This window comes from Thermobia domestica, chromosome 9, assembly GCF_964235325.1.
Source record: "Thermobia domestica chromosome 9, izTheDome1.hap1.1, whole genome shotgun sequence".
Taxonomy (NCBI): domain Eukaryota; kingdom Metazoa; phylum Arthropoda; class Insecta; order Zygentoma; family Lepismatidae; genus Thermobia; species Thermobia domestica.
The window spans coordinates 165,889,524-165,915,452 of NC_137462.1; the positions used below are offsets into that span (position 1 = coordinate 165,889,524).

Sequence of the window (25,929 nt, forward strand, 5' to 3'; positions counted from 1 at the left end):
TAGACAACCCTACCGACTTTTGCTCAATAAGGATGGGCTGGTTGATAAATTTGTTGTGTATAAAAATCTCTCAATCAAAAACGGTAAATTCAGTTCATTGCGTAAAAATTCAGGCTCCCCATTAATAAAAAGGATTTCCTACAGCATTCTCTAAATGAACTTTCCCAAAGTCGAGAGCAAATTGACTTGAATCGCTTTTCTGCACTCGAACCTCTTCCCTGATGTTTTCCCAAAGATATCGATAAATGATAGACATTTTCCAAACTCTCTTTTCTAATGATTTTTTTTTTTTAAATCAAAGTAGAGACCGATCTAAAGCGCTTTCTCGTATCCAAAACTGGTAGATACATCCCATTACATGAAAACCATTAGGCTTTTATAAGACTGACACACAATCATAGTCATACGTCTTGCAAATAAAATCAGAAAAATAAACACACTGCTGAACAAGACTGCACTTATTTAATATAAAAACACATTTACACGTGGCGTTTTGATCTTCTAGCCAAGATCCTCATCAGACGTACAAAGTTTATTTTTATGTTTCTGCTTTTATAAGAGAACTAACCTTTGGTTAGCTGGGGCTTCGTCCCCAGACCCCCGTGTTTGCTCGGTCTACGGCCTCGCGTCAATTATGTATCAGCCTTTGCATCAAGAGTGAATTTCGTGCATTTGCTCTTGACATTTTCTGACTTAAATCCAGCTGGGGGCTGCGCCCCCTGACCCCCGCGTTTACTCAGCCTATGGCTTTGCACTTCTTAAACCCACAATTCTACCGAATTTCAAATTTCTTTTCCTATTTCGACTACCTAAAAGACAAGATTTTTTATCCAAAGAAAACGCCCATTTCAATAATATGGGAATTTCTTAATCAGCCTTTAGACCCCTTAAGAACTAAAAATATCCACTTTTGGCAATTTTCCTGTGGGTTACTCTCGGAAGGCTACAATCATGCCAAATTTCATCATTCTAATCCTGCCAGAAGTGCTTAAACATTTTGGGGTGTAGGAGATGTCCTATATAAATAACATGAGAAAGATTTTTCAGCTCCCCATAAAACTACTCTAAAGTTGGAAATTTTTATTTTTACTGATTTACTTAGGTAACGGTAATGAAAACGTACAAGCATACCGAATTTCAAGTTTTTATTCCAATTCCAAGTATCTAATATATATTATAACTTCAAAAAAGGCTCATTTAAATAACATGAAGAATTTCTTCATCTCCCCTTTAGAACCCCTATAAATTAAAAGTATTCACTTTTGGCAATTTTCCTGTTGGTTAGTCCCAAAAACCTACAAGCGAGCCAAATTTAATCATTGCAGTCCTACAGGAAGTCTCAATAATTTTGGAGTGTAAAACTTGCCCCATGTAAATAACATGGGGAAGATTTTCAGTTCCCCATATAACCACACTAAAGCTGAAAATGATATTTTTAGTGATTTACTTAGGTAACGCTAATAGAAACGTACAAGCACATCGAATTTCAGGTTTTCATTCCAAGTACCCAAAACATGAGATAATAAGATCGAAAAAAGATCCATTTAAATAACATGGGGAATTTCCACGTCAACCGGAAGTACATCTTTAATTCATGTCAGCTCATGTAGTTTTATATATAGTTAAGAAAGATTAAGATAAGATAAGATTAAGATAAGATATAATACAATCAACGAAAACAACCCACCCAATAACCAACTTTAAACTTAGAAAGTATTTATTTGATTTGTAAAGCTTCCTTAGAGTTCAGGATTTGAAGACATTCGAAAAACTTAACCCTTACAGCAGCACTGCCTAAATGAACACTTTATCGTATATGATTGATCATCACATAGCGTCCATGAAACATCAGTAAAACACACATATAACATATATGCGTTTGTTCTGACACTGTTATATGTCCTCCATGGACATTATACAAAAATGCCCGTACCTCAAATGATGATGTACGTACTTTGTGTATACAAAATAGTTGACATCTATCTGACAACCATTGCATGTCCCAAATGAGGAAATTGACTTAATGAGCATTATATAAATTATGTCCGACGTCACTAGGGTACAATTTTCATTATGGGAACAAACTTTAGTGTTACTACACGTATTAATAATTAAATTTGTCATAGCAAGTAAACAGAACCGTTATAAATAGGGTTAGAATTTTTAGATGCGCTTTCTTTTTTCTTTCCTTTTTGCAGTAAGTCCGAAAGTTTTGGATGTATCAAATGTTGCTTCCAGTTGGAAACAGAGATAATTTTCCACACTTTTCCTCTTTTTAGAACCACTATTCTTTTACTCCCTTAATCTATTTCCAATTCCCTTTCCTTAGCATTCGTCTTCTTTTATTGCTACTTTTTAAAATCTTATCCCAAATTTCACAGTCATCGAAGTTTGAGTGAGATGCTTTTTGTGCGACAATTTTAAGAAAATCAGTCATTTAGTGTTTTTGGTGTTTTATCTGGATTCAAATGATGCAAGTGGACTTCCAAGGAGCATCACCTTCATCAGAGAAGATTCATGAGTTGTAGACAGAACTGTTTTCTATCAATGATTATTACAAATATGTGATGGTTTCCATTAAAAAACTTGGAACAATAACGCCTAGAAAAATAACAGTGGGCTATCTACTTCCATCAAGCAACATTTAAATGATTTTGTTAAAGAAAGGGGAAAAAAAGCCCAAGTTTAGTCTTCTGAAGAATCCAAAAGTTATAGAATTTGCTACATCTATAGAGTTGCTATTTCGAATGAATACAAAGTTTGTCTCAATAGTCTCTGTGGATGTGGAAAGAAGCTTTAGCATCTACAAAGGCGTTTTGCATTCAAATAGTGATACGCTTTAATTTAACAACTTAACGATGGTAGATGATGTTGAGTACATAACATATTATAGAGATGTGTATAGGTTATACACAGAGTTGTAGTATCAAATTTATCTGTGAAGGAGCGCTTGGTGGGAGATGAGAGAACCAAAAACGCAATTTAAGCATAAACAAATCAGTTTAGGATATGTTTATTTTAATATTTTATTTCATTATCTACTGATTATAAGTATTCTTTTATTAGATAAAAGAGCAATAATCAAAATAGTTGAGGAAAATACTGTAGCATTTTTTGTCCTTTTTCCACCTTATTTTAGCACTTTTTTTCCGTATGAAATATTAACCCTAGTTATGCTCTTTACTTTTGTGTCATTTAAAATATCATGTTTAATAATTGTAGACAAAAGAAGGAAGTTTCTAGTATTAATAAAAATCAAAAATAATTTTAATTTCTTTAATTTAATATGAATTCATTATATTAAATAAGTATTAAATTGGACAAACTAAAATAATTTTCCCTATTTTAAACGACATTTCATTTTCTCTTCCTTATAATCCTTCATGTGACTGAACAAGTAAAATAAAGACAACTATCACAGTTATAGCTTTCTCACGAAGGACAACAGCATCTAGTATTGCTCCAACCCGAATATATTTTGTTTGAATAAAACATTTTTTCAAATATCCGTACAAAGCAATTGGATGAGTACTTTATACCATTTTCGAACAAGAAAATTCGAATCATGGATGTGAAAATTTATTGAACTCAGTTTTGAATAATTTAACAGAACTAGTCACATATTTTAATTTCTCTTATTAATGATTATACTATACATACCCATTTCACTGAACCTATAATGATCAAAATCAATAATGTCACCCCCTCCCATTCCACATCCTGCTAAATTTGGACATAAACACCATCGAGGGTATCACTATTCATTTTAGCGATCCCAAAAACTGGTTGGACGCTAACATTGATCGTTTCCGATCATTTTTGCATATCACCTCCTTCCTACCCCACCCCTCATCCCATTTCGATAGAGGATGAGTTTCGATTTAAACGGCACCGGGAGTATCAGTCAGCAACCCCGAAAACTATGGATTAAGCACTAATATCGGCCGTTTTCTGCTATTTTACGTCTCACCCTTTCCCACACCACCCCTCAACTCCATGTCGATGGGTCACCTTAAGTATAACCATACTAATATTGGTTATTTTCGATCAAATTCGATCTAGGAGGAGTTGGCCGCCAAACATAGTGACATACATTTCTCTTTTTGAGAGGGGTGGACTGATAAGTTCTTGGCCCGACCTCCTTTCGCACATATCATCCTGAAATCATTCATTGCATTCGAAACATTATCTTTTGTAAGTTTAAGTGCCAGTTAGAATGATTGTAGCTTTAACTTTTTTTCCCCACAGATCATTGATTGAACAATGGCGCAGCCAGATGTGGAATTTACAAGGGCGAGTCGCGAGGTGTCATGAAATTTCTCTTCATGCAACAGAAGTCACTGAAGGAAATTCATGGTTGCATGCTAGACTCATTGAGTGGATATTGTCCTTCATACTCCACTGTGAAGAAATGGTGCTCAAACTTTAAGTGTGATGATTTTTCAACAGAAGATGTGAATTGTATGGGAGGCCGGTGTTAGTGTCAACCAGGGCCTAAAATTGAGTGGAGTACTCCACACTTTGTGGAACTGTAGGGAAGGAATGTGGAGCTATAATTCTTAATGTGTGGAGTGGTATTAATGTGAGTACCTTCTTTTCTCGGATTATGCATTTAAACACGTTTAGTGTGTCAAACTATGTCTTACTGATTAAATACATTCATTATGCAATGGGGTACTCAATTCCATATAACTGCCAGTATATGACAGTTTGAGAGTGATGGAATTTTCCTTTTGGACATAATAACAAATAAAAATAGAACTGTAGCACAATTGGAGAGTATGAAAGAGAAACCTCTGTTAGGCGGGTGGGAAGAAACGCTTTTAAACGAACGTGTGGAAGAGAACGTCAACGGAGAAATACAGTACTCATTACATGGTATTCAACTTCATCATAACACACGTCGCAATAAATCCCATAACAAATATGTCAGTGAGAAAAGAGATTTTACTGTAGTACGCTACGAAGTCCTGGATTCCATAATTAACTTTGTTAGTCAGCGTTTGCTGTATGAAGACAGTATTGTTGCTTTGGAGCCTTTGCGTGTTTTGCAAGAGGATGTAACTGATGATGTCCTAAGAGAATGCCACAAAGTTATTTGCCCTGATACAGATTGCAGTTCGCAATGCAATATAGAGAGGCATCATCGTGCAGTATGTTGAAAGGTCTGGACGTTAAAAGCCTTCTCATGAAAATCTGTGGAAATCAGTCATTTCATGTTCTGTCAACAAGTCTAGGCCGAGTTGTTGCTTCGAAACCATCTTCTTCCTATATTGAAAGACTTATAAGTGACTACAACATATTGAAAACAGATAACAGACTCTCTTTGGCTCCCAGTACTGTGAAAAATTACCTTCACGTTAATATAAATATGGGTCCGTTGGAAGATTTTAACCCAACCCCTGCTGCTATGAAATGGCTGGCCAGCAAGGAAAGGCGTTTTGAAGTTGGTAGGAAGTCAAAGGAACAGCCCTGGTATAACGGTGTATTTGCCTCGGCAGAAAACAGACTGAGACAGCGTGATGATCACGAAAAAATGGCAGTGAAATTCTTATGTAAGAAAAAGTGAATTTTTCTTCCAGTGTGACAATTTTTCTTACCGGTTTGTTTCCTGTATTTTATGGTTTAATACAATACAATTAAATACAGATGGTGACCAGAAAAATGGAAACACCTGAACGAAATTGAAACTTACCAGATTAATATGGTGTCGGGCCACCTTTCGCCTTCAGAACAGTATTGATGCGATGTGGGATGGAGGTATAGAGATCGTGAATGGTAGCAAGTGGAATTTTACACCATTCCTCGTGCAGGGCATCGGCCAGTTCTGTGAGAGAGGATGGAGGTGGAAATCGTCGCCGGAGTCATGTTTCCAAGACGGACCACAAATGTTCAATTATGTTGAGATCTGGGGATTGGACGGGCCAAGGAAGGTGTTGAACTTCATCCCGATGTTCCTCAAACCACGCTGCAACAACGCCAGCTGTGTGAATGGGTGCATTATCATCCTGGAAGATGGCGTCATTGTCCGGGAACAACATCCGGACCATAGGATGCAAGTGGTCTTCTAAAATTGCGACATAATCGTTGGCAGTGATTCGTCCGCTAAGTGTGACCACAGGACCCAATGAAAACCATGACATGGCGGCCCACAGCATCACCGAGCAGCCGCCATGTTTCACAGTTGGGCGGAGACACTGCAGGTCATAAGCTTCTTTCGGCGTTCTCTACATATAAACACGGCCCGTGGTTGGGAATAGGGTGAAGGATGACTCATCCAACCATATCATACGTTTCCAGTCCTCAACGGTCCAAGTTGTATGGTCGCGGCTCCATTTGCGGCGTGCGAAAGCGTTATGGTCCCTGATGAGCTGTTTGGCCCGTGCAACACGACCCCGTAAGTTCATGTCATGAAATTCGCGGCGGACTGTGATTGTCGAAACAGGGTAGGGGAGGTGCTGATTGAGTTCCTCCGTCACTTGCTCCGCAGTGGCACGACGGTTCTGCGTGACAATGCGCTTTAATACCCGGCGTGACCTGTCACTCATGATTTTCTTCCGCCCACTGTTCCGCTTCCCCGATGTGGTTTTCCCGTGTGTTGTGTAGGCCGTCATCACCTTCGACACTGTCCCACGCGACACACCTAACACAGTAGCCACTGCCGTCACACTCACTCCACATAACCGCGCACCAACAATTTGCCCTCTTTGAAAATCTGAGAGGTCTCCCATTTTACACTACCTCCGTCTGCTGCAGCCACTGGACACTGCTGTTCCACTGCGCTTGACGTAGTATGGAGACCGACCTAACACACCACCAGCAGCGGTCCGGCGCTGCGGGCGCCACGACACCACTGCCAACCCATACATCTGACGTGTTGCCAACTACAGGTGTTTCCATTTTTCTGATCACCATCTGTATGTACCTTAATGTGCCTTTAATTTTGTTTACTCTGGATGCCAAAATTTTCCTACATAATAATAATAATTTTTTGTGGGGGACACAGGTAAACATGATGTACTGGACAGAAAACTGATATGTCAGAACAAATGCTGACTAAACTAGTTTTTCTGTACTATATAAAATTTTAGCAGTGTGGAGCTATGATTTCGTTGAATTTTAGGCCCTGGTGTCAACTCTGGAAAAGTTGATCACGTTTATGACCTGATTTTGAGTAACAAAATAATTTCACTTCAAATGATAGCTGAGACCTTACACATATCCAAAGAATGTGTCTTGTCAATAATCTATGATCAGCTGGACATGCACAAGCTTGTCGAGAAATGGGTGCCTAAACGTTTCAACGTCGATGAGATGTACAAATATGTAACATCTTCTTAGTTGATTATGCGATATTTTGCGAACTCTAAAAACGATTTTTTGAACGACTTGCTACCCACGAAGAAAATTGATTTCAGTACTTTTATCCTGAGACCAAAAACAGCAGTCGTGCGAGTGTTGCAGTCAGGATCTCCAAGGCCAAAGAAACTGAAAGAACAGAGGTCCGCAGGCAAGGTGCTTGCCACAGTATTCCTCGATAAGAATGGTGTTTCGTTATCAGAATACCTTCCGAAGGTACTGCAGCTTTCTATCCACTTCTGGATTTACGTATAAGCTAAACAAGCTATAGCTTACGGCCCCACTCTCTTGGAGGACCCAAAAAATTTAAAGGAAAACTGGATGTAGTCCGAAACAGTATTAAGTATAGGTTGAAGCTATCACTTCTTATACTTCCAACCTGTACCTAATATTGTTTCTGACTGTACATTTCCAAAAAATAAATAAAATAAAATCTACACACAGGAACAGTGTGCTTCTATGATATAAGTAATGGAGCACCTCCTGCTAGCCTCCTCCCTAAAATATCAGTTGACAAAGGAAAGCAGCTTAGGGCCTCGTCAAACCTAAATCCGGCTCTGGTTCTGTCTAAGTTAAAGGGTACTATTAAAGAAAAGCACCAGGAAAAGTTAAGAGGTATGTTGTTTTTGCATTACAATAATTGCAATGCTCCCGTTCACAAGACTGGAAGAACAATGGTTTGTCTGGAGGACCTAGGGTTTCAGTGCATTGGCCATCCACCTTCACCTTTTTTTTTTTTTTTTTTTGTTTCTTCCATAGACTAAAAAAAGTACTGAAAAGACAGAAGTTTACCAGTGGAACGAGGTTATACACTGCAGAACAGTTTTTTGTAGATCAGGAGAAATTATTATTATTATTATTATTATTATTATTATTATTATTATTATTATTATTATTATTATTATTATTATTATTATTATTATTATTATTATTATTATTATAAATTGGGGGGAATACGTTGAAAAGCCTGAAACTTTCGTGCCTGTGGCTAAAGACCTTCTGGGTCGGGTTGAGAACTTATCAGTACCCCGTCGTACATTAAAAAAATCCACTTTCTCTCTCTTTTTAAACGGAAATTTTCAAAACTGGTGAGATATCTGGCGACGATTATGTCATAAGTTTCAATTTGATGGACTCTTGAGACACAGTATTTTTGCCATAAATTTGTGAACCACACCACTATACCCCCTCCTTAGGATATGTCCTTCGGGATAACTAATGTGGCAGAAACCTAAGTTGAACATGGTTCATTCATATACCAAAAAGCATCAAAATCAGTGCAGCTTCTACACAGCAGGGCCAACGAGAGATGGTCTTTGAAGTTTCTTACCACATGCGGAGGGAAAATGCAGCCTCTACTTTGGTGCTAGTGTTATCAACCACGGTCACTCTGTCTTACACCATTAATTAAATTGACATTACAGATGTACCGAAAAAAGCCTTGAAACGTGAGTAGTGGCAATGCCTCTGCAAGCTGTTAGAGACCCTCTATTGCTGGCTCCTCTATAGAATAAGTTAACCGTCAAACGATTTTGCATTTCATGGACTAGAATAAAGTAGAATTTAGCATCCCCTAAACGCTAACAGGAACGCTATATGAGAAGTGGACACCTGAAGCTTAACGAGATTCCGATCTACATGAGCTTCCTCTAGAAATCTAATCCGAGTCTCGCTGGAACCGATTGTTAAAATATTTAAAGTTCGTAGAACCGTTTGTTATACCCAGACATAACAGTAAATTTTATGTCCAGGAATAGTAAATCTTAGTTTAACTATCTTTGTTTTTAGAAAGGACATCTCCACTCAATGCATTGTTGACTCCCTACTTTCTTGAGCGGTGAGTATCAGGGTCGATATGGGTATGTAGAGAACCAGTAGGCGCTGTAGGTCACGAATACATTGGTTTCGATGTCGCAAAGTGAGGTGTGTTCGAACAGGAGTCGAAAAACCGATCGACGGTCCCGACAGTGTTGCAGTCGCTTCTCGGGTTACCGTGCAGCACTGAAGAGGCTTCCGGTGGAGATCTTTGTGTTCATCCTCATCTTCTGAGTCTGCTACGTAATTCTATGCCACACACTATCCATTAAACCACAGAGTTTCAGCAGGATCCTCACAAGAATTAGCCGTACCGGCTCAGAAGCACGGATTGTTTACTTGTAGGGCCGCGTATCTCCGGTGACCGACGGGCCTCTCAGGCATTGTAGGTATGGAGAGAACGAGAAGACACGCTAGTTTCCGAATATGCAAACCCTGGTCTCACATTCGAAGTTGTTCCGGTGTCGGAACTCAAAACGGCCAGACACTGCAGATCGCTCTCGGCTATTTCGACCCATGTCACATGTGTCAGCTGAGCTTCGTTTGGTTCCAGTTGGAACCCATTCTTGGTTTAGTTGTGATATCCAGCAGGCCTATAGCTAGGAGTGGGTTATGGGGGGGGGGGGCACAGTTCAATTTATTCCCTGACACACAAAAACCAAGCTCATCGAAACCAGCGTATTCTTGACCTACAGAGCCTACCGGTTCTCTACATATCCATATCGTCCTTGGTACTCACCGGTCAAGAAAGTAGGGAGTCACTGGAGATACCCTTTTTATAGCTACAAGGTTAAACATATGATCTCTCAGAACAAGGTGTAAGCGTTCTTAATTCTTAACCTCAAATGTTCAGATATCAAGAATGAGAACTGGAATTACATGAGAGTAGTGGTGAGTGTTATTTATATTTGAAGCGCATACATACTATTATCAACAATTGTTGATCCATTGCTGAAATTAAGGTCTTTCCAATACTTTTTGACACTCATCTACCTTGGATAATTCGTTTCGAAGATATTCGTAATGTGACCTAAATTCGTCACACCACTTGTATTAGGATGCTGTGTAGGCCTTTACTTGTAACTTGTGGTATCCAGTAAAAAAATGCTTTTTTCTACCTTGTATGGTTTATTTCGTAAGAGAGTTAAATCCAACCATCTAGTCTCTCTCTCTCTCTCTCTCTCTCTCTCTCTCTCTATATATATATATATAGATATATATATATATATATATATATATATATATATATATATATATATATATATATATATATATATATATATATATATATATATAGATAGATAGATAGATAGATAGATAGATAGATAGAGAGAGAGAGAGAGAGAGAGAGAGAGAGAGAGAGAGAGAGAGAGAGAGAGAGAGAGAGAGAAAGAAAGAACCGGTTGTTAAAAAATTAGAATAACAGCACTGATGGTAGCTCTTTTACATTTAACTCTCACGAACCTCTCAAGCTAGCAACATGCAATTAGGTACGGTATTTAAATCCCTCATTAAAATTAAACGTAGACGTCTCTCAGCATTTTTGAAAATTGTTGTTTTAAAAGGGACAAAGGGAAATTTTATATCTACATTATGTATAAACGTAAGGACGTGTGTATGTTCCAGCATAACTGTGAAATGCTTGGAGAAATTTCTCAAACGTAGTACACATATGACTTATAGTAATCTTGAAACAAAAACTGTGAGGGTGAGACAACCGTATCACCACTAAAGGAAGAGGGTGACGTAAACTTAATAAAAGGAGATCAATTCAATACATAGTTTTGTGGTCGCTAAAATGAATACTTCACTCCCTATGCCGTACTGTGGGGGTGAGACATCCCTAGAGGTGGAAGAACATGACATGTATAAATAACCAAAAACGTCCAATATTAATGTCGAATTCATAGTTTTCGAGGTCGCTGAGATGAACGACACTCCCAGTGACGTTTAAACCCAAGTTCAGTCATATAGTCCAAAAATGATCTATATTAATGTCCATTCTATAGTTTCTAGGGTCACAAATCTGATTGGTGACAGTCTCGATGACTTTTAAGCCCAAGTTTAAGCAACAACGGGCATGCCAGCTGACACAGAAATTGACAAGGGAAACAACGAAGGCGTTTATGCTTATCATTATTTGTTCTACATAGTTCTTTATTTTCTGACAGAGGCAACGCCGAAGACATTGTACGTTTATATAAAAGTGGACATGTGTATGTATTTTGCAACATAACTATAGAACGTAGGAAGCAACTATAACCGAACTTGGTACACATATGGTTTACAGCCTGGAAAAAAATATTACGGAAATAAACTACTTCTAGCACTTCTAGGATTGGAGTGGAAAGGAGTGACAAGCAAAAATAATCGAAAATAACCGACGTTAGTGTCGAATCCATAATTTTCGGGGTTGCTGATATATAAAGGTAACCAAGAAAGTTCTGTCGCTTTTTCACCCACCATCTTCGAACATCGATATGTCACCTAAGGTGTACCTGGAAGATCAAAAATAGTCCCCATCAGCATCAACGACCTTCTGCCAACGTTCTGGAAGGACAAGGATTCCATCGCGGAAGAACTTGGTGGGCCGTGAAGCGAAGAAGGTATCAAGTGCATTTTGCACCTCTATTAGAGATTTGAACTGTCGTTCTCTAAGGTGATTGTCCAAGGAATGGAACATGTGATAATCGGATGGTGCAATGTCCGATGAGTGTTTCCCATCCAAGGTGAAGAATGATGTCCCGGGTAATTCTAGCCACGTGGGGCTTTGTGTTGTCCTGTAACAGGTGAATTCTTTGCAATTCAGAAGTGATGGCTCCAGAGTTTTGAGCTTTTCTTGAGCACAGCTCAACTTCTGACAATACAGAGTTGTATTAATTCTCTGACCAGCTGGTAGCAGTTACCGAAGCGCATCAAACACACAGGAGGACCTTTTCCTGGTGCAGTGTTGGTTTCGGCTTTTTTAGAACCGGTTCATGGAATGCTAACCAATGATAACGGCGCCGTGGAGCTTTGTACAGGACCCACTTCTCATCACATGTCAACACCCTGTCCAGAAATGGCTCCTTCCACAGACGAGACAGCAAAGAAACACAAGTGTTTGTTCGCGTTGCCTTCTGGCCCGGAGTCAAATCATGTGGGACCCACTGATTCAACTTGTAGTGCTTCCGAAGTTGATGGAGGTGCTGCCGAATGGTTTCTCCACTCACACTGAATAGTAGTCCCAGTTCCTTACATGTCTGGCACTGTTCATATAAATTGCTGCCTGAGGATCTTCATTTTGTACATATGTTAGCCTTCCGGTACGTGGCGCGCGTTCGAGTGTTTTGTCACCTTCATTAAACTTGTTAAACCACCGCTTGTCCGCGTAGTCACGACACCCTCACCAAAGGCCAGGCTTATCTTCTGCCCTGCTGCAGTGGCGTTTGACCCGTTTGAACTCGTACAGCATATACGTCCTTATGAGACTGTGTGGAGGTCCCATGCTCACTCTGACCTGACGCAAGTTCACGGTGTAACTGAACTGCCACAATGAGCTAGTATGTTGAATATACGCATACCAACAACTGGCCTTTGCATTATCTCCATTCGTATTCAATTTACGATGTGAGGGGCAATTGAACACAGACTTCCACAAAAAAAAAAAAAAAAAAAACCGACAGAACTTTATTGGTTACCTTTATAAATACTGACATTCTCAATGTCGTGTAATTCTAAGTTCATCCCAAGTGGGTTTAAAAAAACATAGCCCTCCTAAGCTTTGAGGTGGGAAGAAGTGACATATAAATATAACCGTAAACGACATATTATGGTGTTACCCCTGTTCATATCATGGTGTGGTGTGGCATATGGAAAACGTCGATCATAGGACCCTTATTCATTCCTGGTACAGTAAATGGTGTTGGATATCTGGACATGTTACAGGAGTTGGTGTTTCCGTTGCTTCTCCGCCCTGATGCCACCTTGCCACGATATTTTCAGCAAGATGGTGCCCCACCACACTATGCGCTGCCTTGCGGAAATGCTTGGATCTGCATTTTCCTGGACGTTGGATCGGTCGCCTTGGATTTTTTTATGGGGACACTTAAAACACCTGGTGTATCAGGAGAAGATTCGGGGTGTTGCACACCTACAGGGACGCATTCAAAACGCCTGTGATAGCATCACCCCCGCTGTGTTGTTACGGGTTTAGGAGGACTGGATTAAGAGACTTCGGTTGTGTGTTGCAATGGACGGGCAACATGTGGAGCACATACTGTAAGTGGGACTTTGGGGCGTCATAATTTTGGAACGGGACATAATAACGCATTTCTTCTCGCGGGACTGAATTCCCCTGCAAAAACCAGTGTTAATTCATGTGTCACATTCCTACCTTCCCATTTGAAAAAAAAAAATAACCTGGATCCAAGATGGCCGCCATTCACCACTCATGCATCAATCGGTAGCTCCTTTGCCCAAGTCCGCCCTCTGCTAGTCAGATTTGCGTTAATCATGTTTGTTACCAAAATAATCCACTGTAGTAAGACTTATGGACCACCTTGTATAATTTTATCATACTTGTTTGTTTTTAGTAGTCTTTTCAATGATACATCAAATGACACTTTCTCATTTAACATTTTAAGTGACTCCCAGTGCGTCATGACAGAGGGCCCTGTGGGGAAAAGCAATACTCTCCACTCCAATTTCCCTAAGCCTTCGGCTCGCTGTACGCTATTCGTTAAAATAGTGATTAATTAAAAATTCTAATTGTTCACATTTAACATTTTAAAGTTTAGCTAACTTGCGATTAGACTAATATAAACGCTCAGATCCAAATATAGTTAGATTTTAGTAATGCTAGTATGCTTCATGTGGGTTGGTGATAAAGCTTGTAAAATATTGCGCTATGCTAAAGGTAAATAATAACAACGTCTGTGGTTTATAGACTTAATGTAAATGATAACAACGTTTGTGGTTTATAGACTATATTCATATTGCTTATTTACTAATTATATTGTGCTTGATATGGAATAAATACTTGTAGATTTTGTAAAAATAATTACATGCTTATTTACATTTAATATGGTCCTTGTCTTACCATCACGAATTCACTAAAAGACCAACATACTGTAGACTCACTGGACAACAATACAACTATGAACTTAAGAGGACTAAAGTTGATTGTCACATTTATAAAATTTCATAGAAATTTCTACAGGAAAATAGTGTAGAAAATAAAAGGCAATATTTTCCACGAGACTAAAATAAGGTTATTAGAACTTTTATCACTCTCTATTTACATACACAGAGAAAAATCCGTTCTCCGGACAGCGGTATATTGTTCAAATATACGGTATCCTCTTATTTACTATAGAAATCAGTACGGAGCATACGTTATCCGTATGCTACATAGGCACTGCCCTTGGATGTTACATCATGCCGTTGCAGGATGTCTGATATCTAACGGTTTTCCATATATCACATGCATATACTTGTGTTACCTTCGTCAGCTATATGTTATATACGTCCATTTGTATGTGAGATCCTGACCGCCTACATTGTTTCATACGCAAAGTACGTATGGATGGAACACTTATACAGAAAGTATTATAAAACATGCGTTTTCAGTTATACATCTGCTGTACGTTGTCTAAAAACTACAGGCATTACGCATGTAATCTATCTTTTTAAGTACAATTTTCTCAGTGTAATTATTAGGTTTTCAATTTTACGGTTTCATATCTCTGAATAAAGGGGTAAAATTACATATAAAATAATAAAGAACTGATATTTTAAGAAACCGACCTTTTACCTACGGAGTACAGAACTAAATCTGCGTTCTATTGAGTTTGTTACTTTCTGCCCATTGATTCCTATATACTATATGATGATCTATTTCTTGTATAGCAGTACGCTTGGAGCCTATGTCCTGCCCGGCATGGTTTTGAGGTGTTCGCCGCTTTTCAACTAACCAATCTAATTTCAACTAACAAATGTAAGTATAAGTTATCAATTGACTTACCTGATGTATATGTGAAATAACTTCTGTGTGCGTTGCATCTTCTAGGGACTTTCCATTCACTTCCAGTATCTCATCGCCCACTTCCAGATCAGCTTTATCAGCTGGAGACCCTGCAAGCACAGAGTTAAGAAAAATTCTTAATAATGGAAGAAAAAAAATACAGATATACAATTTTAGATGCTTAGTAGTTAGCGTTACTGGTTTTTACGTTATTACATGGGGTGTTGTTGTATTATGTATCTAATACTTAGAGAATGAAATACATGTAAGAATATTTTATTTTTAGATCAACAATAACAAAAAAATATGGAGGGGATGGAATAACACTATCGATTTGGTATTAGGCGTAAAACGCTTCTTCATTAAAAATGTCTGATTCGTGCCAACGAGTTATACTTTCACCTGGAGTACCAAAATGCCCCCTTCCAGTAGATAAGTCTGATTTCGTCACAAGAAGTAGAAATGCTACACCCTTATCTCGGTAATATATTATTAGGTATTATTATTATTATTATTATTATTATTATTATTATTATTATTATTATTATTATTATTATTATTATTATTATTATTATTAATAACAATAATAATAATAATATTTTGTAAATTCCTGTAAGAGAAGGGATACTAATGTGAAATCAATTAAGCAATCAAAGAATAACGAGCAATGTAAAAAGAAACTAATTCAAAATGTCCGTAAATTACACTATTAGCTTAATTCCTCTGTAATGCATTTACATCCTAGATGATTTAGTTGCAACTAATGCTCTTACACTTGACCGACTAACCTATAAGTGAGCTACGTTCATATTCAAATATGATTAAAGAAAAAAAGACCGTGTTTGCGTATCGGTATCAAGTATTGTATAGCATATAAATTTGTATGCCGCGAAAGATTTTCACTTTTAAATTCATTACAATGGCAATTTCATACATACGTATATCCCATACTAACATTTTTTCAGTTGTTGCAGAGTATCACCCAGGCACATGGAAGAAATGAAATGAAAATTTCAAAATACTGACCGTCCCATACCAGCTATACAATACAGCTAGTCGTCTTCAAACCCTTGTCATACATCGTGGTCTTGCAACCACTTGTCAGAAGATACACATAAGTTGCACATGGCCCACTAAAATGGCGATCTAATCATGGGCAGTAATGTGACCAGTAAGTGTCAACACAAAATCCACTGAAAGCCAGGACATTGGCGCTTACAGCATCACAAAAGTCACCGTCATGTTTCACGGTTCGCCCCTAAGCATTGAGGATCATACGCTTCTTTGTGTGTCCACCACACACAAACAGTGCCCATGGTTTGAAATAACGTGAACGGTGACTCACCTGACCACACATTTGCAATCATCAACACATCCACAACATTATAAGAATCATCCTACAGCATTATGGGCGATTTCGCTCGCGCACTCTCGGTATATTGATATCATGTAATTCGCGGTGGGCTATGATTGCCGATGCAGGCTGTGGGAGGTGTTGCTTGAGTTCCTCCGTCACTTACAGTGCAATCGCACGACGGTTTTGAGTAGCAATTAGATTTAATACTCGGCGGGACCTGTCACTCAACCTTTCTTTCGACCACTGTTCCTCTTCGCCGACATGATTTTGCTGTGAGGTTGGTAGATCGTCATCATTTTGGATGGTGTTCTTCACGATACACCCGACATCTTGCCACTTTCATCACGCTCGCAAGACATAAAGGAGTGCCAACAATTTAGCCTCTTTGAAAATCAGAGAGGTCGTTTATTTGACAATATCATTGTCTGCTCAGTTCCCTGCACACTGTTGTTCTACTGCTTCTCACATAGCATGGAGTTTACCTTAATACATCACCAAAAACCCAGAGATCTGACCATTGCCAACCTCGAGATCTGACATATTTCCAAGGCCAAGTTTTCCACTAAATTGATAAGGATCTGTATTTGTTGTTTAACAAACAATCAACTTTGCTGTGTGTTTCATCCGTGTAATGAATGATAAACGCCCGTCAAAACAAATACCACACTAACAGCTAATCGATTCTCGAGCATCAAACACAGACACAATCCAACATGGAACTGCTGAGACACTTATTTTACGGATCAGCGCAGATACATTTCTGAGCCGAAGGCAGATCTTAGTATGCATCAACATAATTCGGCACAACTCAGCGTTGATGATGATTTTTCGATTGACGAAAATGTGCTGACTCGAGTCAACCTGGGCTGGGATCCCAGTGCGAAAGGTCTCTTAAGACAATTTCCTTAGCAACGAAATTTATTTCACTTCCATTAAATCCGATGTTTAATTTTTGGTATTGTTTATATTGTTTTCGTATCTCGCAAGGGATTAGTTTCATTTTTTTTTTTTTAAATCTTGCATTAAAACACACATTTACAGATCTCGGCACTTCGAGACTTAAAGGACACCGTACAAAAAATCATTGCATTTCTTCGTCTGTCCAATTTGGGTGATTTTTGGATATGTTGGAGCTTAGGACCCCCTGGTCAATCGTTTATATGGGGCCAACTTCCTATGACCAACCTTGTGACCTCCAGAGGTCATCTAAGGTCACGCCGTACAAAAAGCATTTCATTTCCTCGTCAGTCCGATTTGGGTGATTTTAGGATATGTTGGACCCCTGGTCAATTGTTTATATGGGGTCAACTCCGTATGACCAACCTTGTGTCCTCCAGAGCAGGGAGTAATCTACACCCCCCCCCAACACCCCCCTAACACCCCTCCAAATTTCTTCACACACACCCCTGGATGGAAAAGGAATACTCCCCCAAATCCAATTGTCCAACACTCCCCAAATCCAAATCAATCAGTATCATATAGGTCATTTATTACATCAAGTTAAAAAAGGTTTAGCGTTTAGGAAAGAAGACAATATTCTTATTTATTTATTTCACTTCAAAATACGAAGCAACCTCGTTCTCATGTACGGCTTCGAGAACCACACGACCTCATTGTTTCAGGGGGTGTTTCGATTGAAACAATTGACAAAACAGAAGGCTGATACCTACCCTCCTGTGCTCCGCAGTCGTTTCCGAGAAAAGAGATTGATGGACAGATGCAGATTACTGAAATTGGCAACGTCTTGAGCGGTCATTCACTTACCTTCTCCTCAATAAGGAAAAATGTGACAATATAGTAATAAGCTTATACCAGATTCAGTTGGTAAGTGCTACTCTGCAACAGGCTCGCAACTAGAGGGAGGTTGGGGAGGGCCTGGCCCTCCCTAAATTTTTCATGTTCCCTCCAGACCTCAATACAAAATGCACAATTTATATATTTGTAAGCTAATTTTTAATGACTTGGCAGCTCCTAACATATTCATGGCCCCCCAAAGCTCTGTGGCTGGTTTCGAGCCTGATCTGCAAGTGGTGTATCAACGGATGGACGTTAGAAGGGTGTAGTCAAAACGTTTCTAGAAATGAAGACATCGATTGAAGTAAGAATTATATATATTTTAGACTGATTCTATCGTTATACAGGAACACATTTGGCGCTATCTTAATTTTTGTAAAGTATATTTTTATTCACGTAAATTCATTGAGCGGAACAGGGCTCATAGCGAGTCACTTTTTTAACTAAAATTTACTTTTTTCAAGTTGGTCATTAAAAGTTATTTTTTTCAAATTTGTCACTAAAAGTTACTTTTTTAAGAGGTAAAATGAGTTTTTAGTGTAATGTATGTTTTGCATTGCAGTTTTCTAAGAAAAAATATGAAAACAAATGGAAAAAAGCAGAAACTTGTTACTCATTACTCTTCTGAAAGCTTCAGTATGTGAAACAGTCAGCTTCATTCTCACTTTATCTTTTATTATTTCTAAAGCACAGTGGACGGTTGGTGTATGCTTAAGTTCTCAAGGTGGGGTTGAGAACCCTTCTGTGTCTATTGTTTCTTCTATCATAATAATCTTTTGGTTTTCTCTCGTAATAGTTAACGCTTCGTTCAACGTTGTGTGGTTCATCATGTTTGTCTTGTGTTATGCTGTTTGTATATTCTTCTTAAGAGTAGGTGATGAATTTTAATATTTCACGTTTTTGAGAACTTAATGCAAAGTTAAATATAATGTCTGGGATGAAGAAATTCTGAAATAGGCCAGAACTGATTCCACTTACTCAGAAGCTTTTTACATCTGCTAAGTCTGCCTACCGTAACTACAAGACATACTTTGAAAACCTAAGAAATAGGAATCTCAAAAAGAAGAAGTAAAGAAGAAACAAAACAAGAAACAAAGAGAGCGAAAAATTGACAAAGGAAAAAAGGGGCATAATAGGATTTTGTGCTTTTGACCATTTTTTTGGCACTTTTCAACTATTTACAAGAGACCAGACCACTATGAGCCCTGGGATTATTAAAATTAGGGTATATTAAAGAAGACAAAACAGTAAGATACAAAATATTTGTAAATTGAAAAACTGGATTTCTGGAAAACAACTAAATCAATAAATAATTTTCTTATGAAAGATATTCAGAGCGAATAACGTAACCAGGAAGGGCAGGAACGGAGATTAAGAGATCAAATATTACAACAATTAACGTTAACTACAGGGTTAGAATCTTAAAATAATGAAATTGGAACTATGTACAGTATTAATTCCTAAACGAATATGATTTCAGCATGGGACGAGGGAAATTTTTCCCAATTAATATTTTGGAAAAAAATCACCCACTAAAACCTGCTGGGGGTGAATAAATTGAAATAATAGCAGAATTTTGCAAAATAATTACAATAATTCGTATGTAATCAATTTACATGTAGGGGAATTATGGGTAAAATAGTGGAGGTTAGTTCCCAATACAGTGAAACCTCTCTTAACGGACATCTCTCAATAATGGACATCTTCATAAGAGGACAAACTTTCTTATTCTTCGATGCCATAAATATGTGTGGTGTGGTGTTATGAGAGAGAACCCTTCCTTTTAGGAACGCCTCTCATTTACAGACAAGTAATCGGTTCCACCGTTGTCCGTTTTGAGACGTTTCACTGTATTACTTAGTTTAGTAATAATAATAAATGCTCAAATGTGTAAACTTACTTTATTGAACCTACCACTGCAAAGATCTGATGTTGTTATATTATTATTATTATTATTATTATCAGTTGCAGTAGTTGTAGTAGTAGTAGTATTACAATAGTTGCGTAGCAAAATATACTGTTTTCTTGTTTGAGTCTGTTTAAAAATTATATCACTATTCTAAGAGCACACACCCCCTTTTATTTTGAACACACCCCCAAGTAAAAATTTCTGGCGTACTTACTGCTCCAGAGGTCACCAAAGGTCACAATGGGTGTTGGTAGAACGGATTCAAACTTGGCATACAAAAAATACGTAGTTGTGTGCTATACTGGGCTACGGCAAATGAGGATAGTCCACGTAACGGTGTGACTTTTGGTGACCTCTGGAGGTCACAGGGTTGGTCATAGGGAGTTGGCCTCATATACACAATTGGCCGGGGTTCCTCAGCTACAACATATCCAAAAACCACTCAAGTCGGACAGACAAGGAAATGCAATGCTTTTTGTACGGTGCGACCTTTGTTGACCTCTGGAGGTCACAGGGTTGATCTTAGGTAGTTGGCCCTCTATAAAGAATTAACCAGGGGAGTCCTCAGCTACAGCATATCCAAAAATCACCCAAATCGGGCAGACGAGGAAATGCGATGCTTTTTGTACTATGTCCTTTATATACACATTAAACATATTGTACTAACTTCTTACTTCCTTCTCTTCTCTTCTCTTCTCTTCTCTTCTCTTCTCTTCTCTTCTCTTCTCTTCTCTTCTCTTCTCTTCTCTTCTCTTCTCTTCCCACCTCTACTTTTGTTATTTTATTTTTTGAAGTGTTCTGACGTTTTTTCATTCATAAGTACGGCACAGTTATTGACTAATTCGACTGACTATTCTCGGGTGTAGAGGATACGTTGTAGTTCTCTGTAACTTGCTGAAAACTATACACAAATTGGTGCATCCATTTCGAAATTATTCTCCACGAGAATATGAGAGACATGCACTTAAGTTTGTAAGTTATCTTGTCTTGTTACAGTGTTCTGTTCGAAGCCAGTTTTAGTCCAGTTACCCAAGATTAGTTAGGCATGGTCATTAAGGGGTAGGATTGCCAGTTTCTTCCCTTGTTCTTCCGAAAGGTACCTGGAAAGCTGTAAATCATGGAGCTGAAATGGATGGATAGGGTCAGAATTTGGATTAATCATGCAAATAAGGACCGGCAGTTGTGTCACAACACCATAAATGCCATATTCTGCATTTTTCACAAGAAATCATAAATAAATACCATTTATTGAGATCATTTGGCCATATTTACCATTTTATGGATGCTTCTAAGTTTTGTTCACTTTTTTTTTTTTTTTTTTACCGGAAATATGTCATATTGTTTTCTGTCATCCTGGAATGCAGATCATCAGTGAGATACAGAATTTAACGCTCCTCATCAGGCTGGCCATTGGTCTTATCGTAACGAGGACAAATAGCCTTGGCGCTGATGTCTTCAGAAAGCGCCTCAATCAATCAATCATTGTAGACAAGCGAAATGTATGGAAAGCATGTTTGACGTTGATAAGGACCCTAAAGTTGTAACGTGCTTCAAATATGCTCCTTTCATACACTGTTATATGTTGAATGATTGTATTCAGGCCTGAAGCGTATCTTAACGGACAGATAACATAACTTGTGTGTGAGCAACCTAAAGAAAATGATTATGATATCGCGCCATCAGATCAGAAGTAAACTATATGTTTAATGGCATTGCTACTTCATGAAGTGCCAAGGTAATATTTAACTAATATGAACTAAAGTATTTTTTTAAAAGTGGATTTTGATCATAATTTTAATTATCTAAAGTTTTATGTTTATAATACTATGATTGTAAGTTCCCTTCTCCTTGTTTTAGTCTGTTCTGGTTATTGATACTTTCAGTCATTAATTAGTTCTATTTACAATCCTCAATGTAGATTAACGCATTTAATGTGAGTTTTAGTAAATTAATGACGTAGAAATACCATGAGTATATATTCATTTTTGTAATATTATAAGCTGCCCTTTTTCAATGTAATTTTTAAAATTAACTTTGCCATTTTGCCTGCCATTTTCTGTGTTCTATTTTTCCATAACTATCGGTCTTTAGGTACTACGTATATGAGAACAATGTAATTATGGTTTCATTATACAGGTAAAATTGATTCTCCTGTGATAGTGTCAAGATATAAGATATAATATCAAGGAGCAAGATTAATAGTCTCCTGCTTATAGTATCAAGGAGCAAAATTAATAGTCTCTTGTTCTTATAGTATCAGGGAGCAAAATAAATAGTCTTCAACTTCTTATAGTATCAAAGAGCAAGATTAATAGTCTCTTGTTCTTATAGTATCAGGGGGCTATTAATAGTCTTCAACTTCTTGCAATAACAATGAGCAAGATTAATAGCACTGTTCTACACTGAAAATGTTATGGAAATGAGACTAACTAATTTTTATGAATTCTGTGCCGCTGAGTTCGAAAATGGCATTAAAATTTCAAAATTAGCTCAAGTTTCAAAGTTACAGCCATGTTAAAATTTCAGGCTTTCAGTGTTTTTTGTTGTTCAGCAGTTGGCAACATTGTAAGTTGGCGCTGTACCGGTAATTGTTGTCAAACAATGAAATCGTGTGATTTGCAGATATTCTTAAAATTATTATTGTCAATGTGATTATTGATATTGCTCCCTCTGAAATGAAACCAATTCCTCTGGAAGTTTCCAAAGGTTTGTGGATTTAAAACCGTGTTGTGGTTATGTACTAGGCCTACGGTACTTCACACGAGAACTGTGCATAGTGTACTTATAAACATGTCGCGAAAGTGTGTAAACAGTCCGGATAACTTTTGCTATATTTGTGGTGAGGTGACATTTCCAAATAGGAAATGTGCTATAACGCCCACTATAAGAAAAGCATATTTTTTGTGTTTCGGATGTAAGGTAGGCGATCAGGATAAAAAGTGGGCTCCACACGTGTGCTGTAGTTCATGTACATCCAACCTAAATGCTTGGATGAACAAAAAAGGACGTTGTATGCAGTTTGGTGTGCCCATGATTTGGAGGGAGCCAACAAATCATATCACTGACTGTTATTTTTGTATGGTACACTGTAACCAATAACCGTGAAAATAAGTGCCTCCTACCATAAAAAATATACGGTTTACCGTTTTTCTAAAATAATGGTAGGAGACCGTTTTCCTGTCAGATGCTTGTGTCGGGCATGCGCATTGGAGAGAAAAAACACATGTTCGAAGCGAGGATTCATGGCGCGTAGGTTCGGATGTGTTGTGCTTTGTTTTGTTTCTTTCATTTATTTGTTTGTTTGTTTAGTGTGTGGTTTTCTGGTGTGATATATACGGTATTACAGTTGAAGATATCCTGGAAATTCAACATTAAGCAAGGTAATGTATGGGAAAGCACCATGTTAATATTTGAACTTTGTTCGGTGACAAACAAAACTTTAGTTGGCTATCGTGGCAAGCAGATCGCTCCAAAGTGCAACGATTCGAAACCAAGAAGCTGCTGGATGTATAAAGTCTTATGATAATGTAGCCAACTACGAGTGGTTTGTGAAGCTAGAATTAGAATTAGAATTTGAATCACAATATTGAAATACTAAAAAACAAAAAAAAAGTGTTTTGTAGTTTACCGTGACAGCATTACATAACTTGTGTTGCATCAACTGGAATTTTTCATGTTACAGAAACAAAAGTATATTGTCACTCATGTGTGCCCGAAGGAGGGGCAGGGGGTCGCTCTTCTAGCTAGTGAAAACGTATTAAATTTCTTAATACAAATAAAAAAATATCAGGGTATATAGTAATCAGGGAGTTGAGTCCCCTAGAAAATTTTCATCGGGCGCCCATGCTGTCATTATTTTTTCTGGATAAATAAATTGTTAATTTGAAAAATATTTCTGTAAATGTTTTTATCTTTAATTTTGTCCTGAGTACCTATAATCTGTTCTGGTGTCTTGTTAATACATTTGAGCGTTTAATAGTCTAAATATGATAAAGTTCGATACTCTGGAAGTTTGGTGACTTTTTTTTTAAACATTGATGCCACTGTTACATAATTATACAAACACGTATTTATTAATTTGAGATAGCGGATACTGGATACTGTAGGCAGTGTTGTGAGAAGTCATATGGTTTTACACTTGTTTAGTCGTACTTCTGGTCATTCTAAGCTATGTTGTCGGGTGCCTGCTTGGTTATCTGAAACCGTAATAATGCGACTAATCGAATGAATCGCTGATTAGAATATTTGAGGTCTATTAGTTTACTGATACTCATAACGAAAATACATGCAATAAAGATAGTTTTAACATTGTAACAGAATATCGATTTATGAATATCTTAAAAGGGCATGGATGTTTGTTCCAACTACATCTTCAAAGCGTGCGAAAACAGCTATAAAATTCAAGATTTTTTTTTTGTGTGTGTGTGTAATATCGAATCCTTTTCTGGTGTTTTGTTCAATACATGACAAAATTAGTAATTTTGAAAAGAAAAAGCAATGTATGTTCAAGATGATATCAGAACAAGGGTTCGATATTACAAACTAAGAATTAATTTCAACGTTTATTCTTATGGATATTATGCACGTCGTAGGTGCAACGCTTCTTTCGTTCATTTTTGCTTTCTTTAGTTAAGTAGTCTTTAACGGCAGTGGACCAGTGTGCACTCTAGTTGCATCCATCCAGCAAAAAATATTGCTAGCCAGTGTGTGATATAGTTTCCAGCAATTCGATGAAAATTGGGTCAATATATATTGACCAGCAATAATTCTTACTGGATCTAGCAAGAGGGCACAAATATGTTATTACCGTAAATCTTGTACGGTAATAACACACCTGTTTTTTTTTTAAAAAAAACGACCCCTAAATATTACGGTAAATTACCGTACAATATACGGTACCAAATTTGTTTCTAAACACGGTCAATATTATTTTGCTTCTAAATATACGATCTGCCGTTTTTATGAAAAAACGGTGGTCCGTAAAATTTAGGGTAATCGGATGGCAGCGAGAGTTGACGGTAATCGGTCAGTAAATTTAAGGCGAAATTTTTTACAGTGTACCTCCTAGTGCAAGTGGTATTTCAATGAAGAAGAAATCAAAGTTAGTTATCCTAATATACCATCCGCAATTCATCCTGTACCCCATGGCGATGGACTTCCTGCTCCCCCAACAGATATTAATTCAGCCTCGCTTGATGATGACAGTGTTTCTTCAACCAATGAAGGAGAAGGGCAACAGGAGCCATCAACATCGAAGGATACAGATTACTTGCCCAGAAGTTCAAATTACTCTATTCATAAAATCACAGAAGGGGAGCTTAACGACCTCGTCAGGAATTTGGAACTTTCAAAAGCAAAGCTGAACTGTTGGCATCAAGGTTGCAGGAGTAGAATCCACTACATGATTCTGTGAAAGTGACCTCCAGCAGTTCTTCAAAAGTTTCCAAGTTTCCAGCAGTTCTTCGAGACTGAAGGTAAATTCTCATACTGCAAAGATATTGAAGGTCTGATGGGTGCACTTAATATTAAACACAGTGCTAATGAGTGGTGTCTATTCATTGATTCCTCCAAGAGTAGTTTAAAAGCCGTACTCTTAAACAATGGAAAAGTTTTACCTTCCATACCTGTGGCGTATGCTACTAGTGCAAAGGAGACTTACGCGAACATGGGAAAAATTTTGGAGGGAATAGA

At 37.8% G+C, this 25,929-nt stretch overlaps 1 protein-coding gene across 1 annotated transcript in view; it reads right to left on the bottom strand.

Annotated features, from left to right (window-relative positions):
- LOC145695169 (protein PALS1-like) overlaps nt 1-25,929 on the bottom strand; it is a 351,545-nt gene that overhangs the window by 290,176 nt on the left and 35,440 nt on the right. Inside the window, exon 2 of the mRNA XM_081772126.1 lies at nt 15,179-15,288. Within this exon, the coding sequence (XP_081628252.1) occupies nt 15,179-15,288 (110 nt within the window). The remainder of the gene's footprint in view (nt 1-15,178; nt 15,289-25,929) is intronic.